The sequence below is a fragment of the Atta cephalotes genome, assembly GCF_000143395.1.
Source record: "Atta cephalotes unplaced genomic scaffold scaffold00013, whole genome shotgun sequence".
Classification (NCBI taxonomy): domain Eukaryota; kingdom Metazoa; phylum Arthropoda; class Insecta; order Hymenoptera; family Formicidae; genus Atta; species Atta cephalotes.
Window position 1 is genome coordinate 5,444,248 of NW_012130077.1, and position 9,497 is coordinate 5,453,744.

The 9,497-nt window shown below is 39.7% G+C and overlaps 1 protein-coding gene across 1 annotated transcript in view; it reads right to left on the reverse strand.

The window, feature by feature from the left end:
* The window catches only part of LOC105617602 (fatty acid synthase), an 11,491-nt gene extending 3,137 nt beyond the window's left edge, over positions 1–8,354 (reverse strand). The window contains exons 1-7 of the mRNA XM_012199157.1: positions 8,246–8,354; positions 7,798–8,151; positions 4,320–7,492; positions 3,390–3,858; positions 2,916–3,279; positions 1,355–2,841; positions 141–1,075 (exon numbers count right to left, since the gene is read on the reverse strand). Coding sequence (XP_012054547.1) covers positions 141–1,075; positions 1,355–2,841; positions 2,916–3,279; positions 3,390–3,858; positions 4,320–7,492; positions 7,798–8,151; positions 8,246–8,354 — 6,891 coding nt within the window. The remainder of the gene's footprint in view (positions 1–140; positions 1,076–1,354; positions 2,842–2,915; positions 3,280–3,389; positions 3,859–4,319; positions 7,493–7,797; positions 8,152–8,245) is intronic.
* Between the last annotated feature and the right edge of the window lie 1,143 nt (positions 8,355–9,497).

The window sequence follows — 9,497 nt, forward strand, 5'->3', positions numbered from 1 at the left end:
TCTCTCTCTCTCTCTCTCTCTCTCTCTCTCTCTCTATATATATATATATATATATATATATATATATCTTTTTTCCTTATTTAAGGTAATCGAAGATAAATATCATACGATAGATAGAATATTGTTATATGTATACCTACTTGAATAAAACTGATGTTTTGGTTGAATTGTATGATAAAATATGCCAGCGCTTTCATACAGCCATCAGAAGTAGTACTTTTTATTTCTTCTAGTTTACCAATCATATCACATTGTTTTTGTACGAATGCCACTGAACCATCGATAAGATACAAAATCACATTTTCTCCAGCGGATTCCAATTGTAGAGTCATTTCAGTGGCAACGCAACTTCCGAACGAATATGCTGCCAAGTGATATGGTCCTTTTTTTTGAACTTTTCTAATAGTATTCACATAGAATTCAGCCAACTCTGAGATTGTTTCGTAAGGCGCCTGTTCAATGCTCTGCAAACCCCAACACGGCCTGTTGAGTTCGCTGGCCATATATTCTAATGGTTTAACAAAACCTTCGATACCATGAATAGTGAATAACAACGGTCCATTGGAACTTTTTGTTTTCAAGGGAATGAGAACTTCTTTAGGTAGCACTTCGTTGCTTGGCCATTGTATCAGCATATCGAGCGACAGGTTTGAATCCGAAACAGTGATTACTTTCTCAGCAAAAGATTGCTGGTCTTTCATTATCTCATCACTCATCGAAGATAATTCTTGCAGTTTGGCGAAAGTTAAGACACGGATCTCTTGAGCTGACAACACGATGTCGTAGTTTCTCTCGAGGGTCTGTTTTATCTCTGTGCCCATCAATGAGTCCATACCCAAGTCGGCCAAACTATTGTTGGAATTAATCGTATTAATGTTTTTAATGCCTAGGATATTAGCAATGGTTGAGACGAGATCAGCCTTGTTGTCATCATCTTTTTTAAGTTTTTCAACTAACACCATGGATGAGAGTACCGGGTGCGGCTGTTGAAGGAATATATCTATTGTCACGAGACAACTCGATATGTGTTGTGGTAGAGTACCATTCACTTCGGTATTATTATCTCCCCTCATGTCTGAAAAGAAATAATATCATAAGAGAAACTATAATTTTATTTTTATATATACATATGTATACATATGTCGTACAATAAATTTGAAATAAGTGTGTAAATGTGCATCATCTATTCATTATTATTGTCTTATACAATAATATTTTTTATAAGAGACATAAAATAAGTTGACAAAACCAAAGGCAAGTTGAAAATATATAATAGTTTGAAAGTACAAGTTCGTTCAAGAACAGCTATTTGATTGAGAGAAAGTTTAGATCTTTTCGGAAAATTTCATATTACCGATAATTAAGCCAACGTCTCCGACAGCACCCCATTGAATGGCGAGACCGGGTAAGCCATTAGCCTGCCTTTCTTCCATTATTCTCTCCATGGTCGAATTTGCCAAACCATAATTGATTTGACCTATATTGCCGCGACCGCTCGATATGGATGAGAACACCACAAAATAATCTAGCGATGGACAGAGTTTCCTTGATACCACATCTAAATTCCTTGTAACATCGACTTTAGGTAAAATAACTGCTTTTAAATCGGCTTCTTTTAAATTTTCAATCAGAGCGTCACGTAGTACGACTGCCAAATTAAATATACCGCCTACTGGAGCCAATTGATTGCTTTCTTGAATTAAGCGTTGAGCACCCGATAACGTTGTAACATCCGCGGTGAAGATGACGATTTTTATGCCGTTTTCACGCCAGCGACGCACGCACAATGCCTGGTAACCGTTGCGTATGCCTGAGCGCGATACGAGAATAATGAATTTAGCGCCACGAGCGACCATCCATTCAGCCAGTTCTAGACCGAATCCACCAAGACCACCAATCAATACATACGATTTCTCCGGATTTATATAAGTACGCGGAATCGCGGCTACTGTTTGCGGTGTTGATAATATATGCTTCTTTGATTCCTCATCGCGGATCTTCAGTAACACTTTACCGATATGCTTGCCTGTCGCCATGAACCTGAATCCTTGCTCGAGCTGTTGCTCTGAAAACACGGTCGATTGGAGAGGACGTACCGCGCCATTCTTGATTCCTTCCGAAACGAATTTTATTAGTTTCTTCTTTTCTACGCTATCTTCTCCAAATAGTCCATCCAACAATATACCATGGAAAGACGTATTTTTCAAAAACATTGACATCCCTACGCGACTGTCATTCGACAAATCGTACTTGCCGATTTCAAGAAAACGGCCGCCAAACGCGAGGCACCGAATGCCGGCTTGCAACTTTTCCTCTGCCAGTGAGTTTAGCACGACGTCGACTCCACGTCCTTGCGTCTCCGTACGTATTAGTTGTTCAAAACTCGTATCTCGAGAATTACCGATATGCCTGTCGTTCAACTGCGGAAAGATTTTCTTGAGATATTCTCTCTTTTCTAATGTGCCAACGGTAGTGAAGACGGTACAACCAGCATGTAGAGCAATGGCGATCGCTGCTTGACCAACACCACCTGTACCAGCGTGGATTAACACGCTTTCGCCTGCTTTCAATTGACCCCGTATAAATAGAGCATAATAACTAGTTGCATAAGCGACAGGTATTGTTGCTGCCTGTTCCAAGGTCCATTTGTCAGGTACTTCCCAAAGGAAATTAAGATCCGCTAATACAGTAGTCGCTAACCCTTTAGCTTCAACTATGCCCATCACACGACGACCGTCAGCATCTCTCCCGGAAAATTCGAGTCCTAATATACATTCTTCCGTAGCCATATTTCTTGGCAGAGCGTCTGGCGGTAGTTTACCACTCGCCAACATGATATCCCTGTGTAATTTATATTCATTTGTGTTATGACCTTTATTGTCTAAATTCAATAAACGATATACATTGAAACTTACCTAAAGTTCAGTGGAGCATAGTACACACTGCAAAGTTTCACATTAGAAGAATTGTCGGGTCGGTAATAACTCAATGGGCCTTCAATCCACCTCAAGCTACTGAGATCTCCCCTTGTCAGTGTGTTGACATAGGCATGCTCCACCTGTAGAGAAGACACATTGTTCTGTTGATCTAATGGCAAGTGTCGATAACTGCCCCATTGTCCTCCTTTTAACACGTTGGACATCAATCCTTTGTCCAATTGTTCCGCGTAAAACCGTACAGATAAGTCAAACTTGGGAGCGTTCTTATCCTGGATGAAAACATAGCGTGCGTTTGCACCACCTGCCTCGCGTCGTATACAAGTCATAAGTCCAACCAAGCCTAGGAACAAAAGGTCACGAGACATTCTTTCGATCTGTTTATATTTTGATCCTCATATAGGACCATTAAAGAAGTGAATTGAAAGTATGAAATAATTTTTCCTGTCTTACCAAGCGTTTCTTCGCCCTGGGATACAAGAAGCAATTGTTGACCGTCGCTATCAGATTTCTTCAGTGCCGCTTTTACATTCTCCAGCCATGAGAGATTTTTCTCTGTGATTTGTATTACTATCGGTTCTTTTCTTTCTTCTCGTTTCTTCAGTAACAAGTAAGTCTTTCCTATGGAATCTATTTGTTTGCCATTCAATATTAAGTCAGTTTCCTTCAATGCGGTTTTCAAATCTAGATGTGTAGAGGTCTCCTCTAGAAGGATGAAACAGCCAGGTTTTAAGGCAGCCGTAAAATTTTTGAGAACAGTATAAGACTGATTAGACAAGATGTCCACCGCTATAATAAGATGTACATCTTGAACGGGAAATGCTTTGTTTACGTCTTGTATCACAACATTAGCGTTCATATTTATTTGATTTAAACTCGCCATGTAATTATCAGCGGAAACTGCGATCACTTGTAAATCCATCTGAAACAAAACGAATAAACGCGATGCGATTTTATTAATTTTGAATATTGAAGAGACATCTTGAAAAAAAAAGCAATCACAAATAGGAATAAATTATGATTGTTGATTATGTTTGTGACGTATACATTTTAAAATTATGCATATACAAATAATAAGTGGATAGTATGCTTTAGAAGAATAAAAATTTTTTTTTTCAACATTAATAATTAGATAAAATCCTTTCTAATTACTTTCTAAAGCTTCTGTTCAATTATTAATTAATATTGTAATAATGTAATTTATTAAAATATGTAGAATATGTATCCTCTGAATATTTGTTGGAATGACCATTTGTCAAGCAAAAGATATCCGTGTTTAGTTTCTGGAGATTTGTTGCCATTCTACATATACTACACTGGAAATTTTTAATGGAAAAAATATTACATTTTGAGCGAGGACAGTTAAACTCCTGCAGTACTTACAGCAGGCAAACCTGTTTCGCTTTGCAAAATATCGAGTATAACCGGTGCCAAGAGAGTTTCCGCAGCTCGTTCGCCTGCAACTTCCACAGTCTTCAATTTCAATGCCATTATGTTCTCATGCATGATTTGCGAAAGTACAATGAGTGCATGCATTTTTCCTCTCGTTGGATCCTCTACCAGGCTATGCAAATTTTCATAAGGCACGAAAAAGTACCGTTCGTATTTAGGATCGGCTTGAGTCTGCTGTCGTCGAGGTCCCAAGGAAGATTTCAATCCTCTGAGCTCGATGCCACCCGATTGAACAATATCGATATTCTTATAATAATATACCGGCAACCCACCATCTTCTGGCAATTCTTTCACCAGTCGGTTGTGAAGAATGGGATCGATTGCAGCGTATTGGAGACGCGACGGTATATACAGTAGCTTGTGGCTGATGGATAATATGCTGAACTGAAGCATAGTATCTATATACGGAATCCATTGATTGAACCAGTAAAGTTCGCCGGCAGTAGCATAATTATTGCAAGATTTGATTCCTTGGAAGATATCGTTATACTCGTATCCACGTAATCTCAGTTCCTTATAAATGTCCTTAGTGTTTAAAGGCAAAGTTTCCTCATCAGTAGGTGGTAATGGTGGTGGTGGTAGTTTCAGTTGATCTTTCTCGATAGTCTCAGATGCACGGACATTTCCGCTGACGACGATAGTACTGGCCTCGCAGATCTCAAAATCTCCCGTTCCCTCAAAGATAGTTATCGAAAATTTCACCGTTCCTTCCTTCGGCATGATGGTAGCTCGTTGAAAACGCACGTTCTCGAACACCACTGGCAATCGTTCAAAGTCGGTGCCTCGCAGTTTCGCCAAAGTTTTCCACACCAATAGAATGTAGCCAGTGGCTGGGAAAAGGACTCGTCCATCTATTTGGTGTCCCGCTAAATACGCGTCTGTTTCTTTCGACAGATCTATTTGGACAACGCACTCTCCAGAGTGGCCCGATATCTTTTTGAAAACAGCAACATCCCACGCAGTAGAGTGATCCCACTTGACTAGTGGCCCGATCATCGGTGTTCCACGACCTACAGGAAAACTAATTTGCGGATATAATTTGGAGATGTCAGGTTGCGCACCGGCCATGTACAACTTGCCCAAATTAGATAGCAGAAAAGTCAGGTTATCTGGATGATTCTGCTTATGGAGACTGATATTGATCACCGTTGATGATAATGATCTGCGTAAGATTGCTTGTAATAGGCAATGCGGCGCGATTTCGATTGTTATTGCATTTTTTGGGATATGCTGGATTGCTTCATGGAAGAGTACAGGAGAGAGCAAATTGTTCACGTGATATGCAGACGAGCTAAACTTCGCGAGCGGACTGCTCAATGCGGTCTCCGGTACGGAACTGGAAATCCATCTGGACGATCTCTGTTTCGGGTTTAGTATGATCTTATCAAGTGAGGCGCGTAACTTGGGTCCAGCTGAGGCTATGTATTTACTGTGGAAAGCGAAGCCAGAACTTTTCACCATTTTGGCGAAGATATCTTTGCTTTTCAAAGTTTGTACGAACTTTTGCAGAGATCCCTCTGGACCGGAAATAGTGACTGAATCCGCGGAGTTGTGACAAGCTGGAATGATATCGGATGGGCAAATTTTTTTCGTCTCCTCCCAGCTCAAACCAACTGCCGCCATGGCACCTGGTTCCAAATTGGACTCCATAATCGCTTTACCTCTACAGTAAGCCGCTAAGACAGTTTGCTCCGGTGTAAACGCGCCGTCAGCATAAGCGCAACCCAATTCTCCAACGGAATGTCCGACTATGCCATCCGGATGTATGCCTATCGATGTTAAAATGTCCACGAGAGCAACCTGCATAGCCGCGATAGATACGAAGGATTCCATCACGTTCTCGCACGTTTCGTCCGTGGCGTTTATGATGATATTCATCAGGTCGATACCGTGGGGCGCCAACGCATCTGCGCTTCGTCGTAAACTACGTTGAAAAGTTTCAATTCCGAACAGTTGACGAGCCATGCCTGGCCATTGCGTACCCATGCCGGAAAATACGAACCAAATGGGGCGTCTCTCGTTATAGTTCACTACTTCGTTCACTTCACGTGTGTTATCGACGTTAAGTATCTCGTAGCCGCGAAAATAGTGGCCAGGAATGTCGTTATTGTGCATTACGTGTAACAGCGAGAGAAACTCGTCATCTTTACTATGCTCTTGTGCTCTATTCAGTAAGGTGTGCACAGCTTCTTCTGTTCGACCTGATACAGCAACCAATTTGGGCAACAGTTCGGTGACGTTCAATAGTGGTGATAATTTTGGTTTTGGATTGCTGCGGAGAATGACGTGCGCGTTCGCGCCACCGAAGCCGAACGAATTGATGCCCACGAGACCACCGTTCCACGGTGTGGGCTTGTCGACCACTCGAATGCGTCCATTGTTTATGCCAGAAATGTTCGGATTTGGAATATTGAAGTGTAAATTCGCAGGTATTACACCCTCTTCCATCGCGATCAGCACCTTGGCGATTGAGCATAGTCCGCTGGCGGGTTCCGAGTGACCCATGTTGGATTTTACCGAGCCAATCAGCAAAGGAGTTTTTCTATCTTTGCAGAACAATTCGTCGACAGAATTGATTTCCTCTGGATCGCCTACTTTAGTACCAGTACCATGCGTCTCCACGTAACTCACGTCTGCGGGATTAATTCCCGCTTCGCTGTAGATCTCGCGCGTCAATCGATTCTGCATTTCACCATTGGGATACGTGATACCTTGGGATTTATAGCCATCGTTATTTGTTTTCGTGTGAATCACCGTAGCATACACTCTGCGCGCATCTTTTGCTTTTTGCAAATATATCGCTGCTACCGCCTCAGATCTCACGTAACCGTTACCCGAAGCGTCGAATGATTTGCACTTGCCATCTTGAGAAAGCATATTCAGTCTGTGAAATTGAAGCGAAGTCTCCGGTCTTAATAAGAGATTCAGTCCACCGATGATTGCAGCATCGCACTCGCCGGCACGCATTGCAGCGACTGCCTGATGTATACCGAACATTGCTGAGGAACAAGCCGTGTCTATCGCGTAACTAGGTCCATTGAAGTCAAAAGAGAAAGAGACTCTGTTGGCGAACATCGATTTGGAACACCCGAGCAATCCATATCCTGTAAACAAATACAATTGGTTTAATCTCAGCAGATACAGTATAATTTTCTCTCGCCATAACAAATATTTATTAAATAGGAAAAATATAAACAACGATTATTCGTATGTAAAATGATGCATCCGTATTATAGTCATCATATCATTTTCTTATCTTTAGATTAAATTCTTGGATTATAATAATTTTTTTAGTTTTTATGAAATTTAAACTGAAACTTGAACAAATACCTTGTGTTGTTCGCGGTAGATAAAAATTAAAATACCTAATTGATAAGATATTCAGCACAATTTTTTATAATATACAAACCGTTTATTTCATCCGTGTCTCTCATCCAAAACTCATCTGATTCTGAGCAAGAGACACCGATAAATACACCAGTGCGCGATCCTCTTATGGTTGAGGGATTGACGCCAGCGTCAACTATCGCCTCGTATGTGACTTCTAACAGCATGCGAAGCTGCGGGTCCATTACGTGTGCCTGCTTAGGATGTACCCCGAAAAAAGAGGCGTCAAAACATCTGAGGTCCTTGATCTTGGCAGTTCTAGCCGGTAGTCCATGGAAACTCGATGACCAACGACGCTCGTCATCAGTGACCATATCTATTCCTTTCATCAGATTCTCCTTAAACTCCTCAATATTGGATGACTCGGGCAAACGACCTGAAAAAAACATTCATCCAGTCGATACGTTACGCTCTCATAACGATCGGCCTAGTCGTGCTGTGATTCGTTTAATCGTGCAACCGACATTTACCTGATATGCCCGTAATGACGATCTCACTATCAACGGAATACGATACTCCATTTCCGATCACAGATTCTCGCGTCATTGGACTGTTGACACTTTCAAACTGAGCAGGCATCTTGCCGAAGATTCAAACTTTTCTCCCTCTAGATTCCTATCTGCAAAGATAGAATTAATTAATTAATTTGAATTATTACGTTTTTCAATAAATCTAATTGATCTACAGCGTAGAACGTATTTAAAGCATATTTAGACAAATGATAAATCTTTTTTAATATTTTACTTAAGAAATAAGAGTATATCATAAGAACATGTATAAAAACACATCATTAGAGAAAATATTTTTTTTCTACTTAAAAAAAAATCTTTTCTTAATTATCTTAATCTGATTTATCATTAATTTTGATCGCTTTTTCTCAGATTTAAGAGAAGACGTTGAAATCAATAATTTTGTAATCAATTTACAAAATGTTATCGACAAATATATTTCAACAGAACTTTATGTACTTTCCAATCCTAGAAATAAACGTAGGAATCATTTACGTTTATCTGTCACGCCCTGGAATCTCGTTTAACCGTCTCTTTGAGATGGTTGAACACGAGACGATTACTACACGCGATTATCTTCAATTGACATATAAAATACTTAATTGAGTAATCTCAATAGAGTTTCTGGATAAATCAACTTTGCTTGACGAATGTTCGTAGAATCGTCGCTCTTTTTCGAAAAATCAATTTTCTTCCTCAAAAAGTTATTTATAGTTCGCGCATATTATTGCACTCATGTCTAATTAATAGTTAGTTGAAGATAAATTATTGCAATAATATAGGAATGGTCTATTTCTTTTTCAAATATATTGAAGTGTCATACTTCGCAAGTCGTATTTCGACATTTGTATAAATTATTTACGTTTCGATAATATTACTTTTTTAATTATTTTTATACGAAATCATGCAAAACAGATCAACGTATCTTCGAATGAGATATTCAGCCAGACATTTACGAAAATTTATCTCAAACGTGCCTCTTCGAATTATTCCGATAAGAAGATTATAGTATATACCATAACATACGATATTAACGATGGTTACGATATTTGTTATATCTCATACTCCGGAATGTGTACTTTCGATACAACACGTAATTTGAAAAATCAGTAAATGTCACGCGTATGTATAATTTATGAAAACTTTTTAATTGCAAGCTCGTTTTTTAGCAAATATTTTTCATCTCGTTTACTTAGTTGCTTCTGCGTCATAC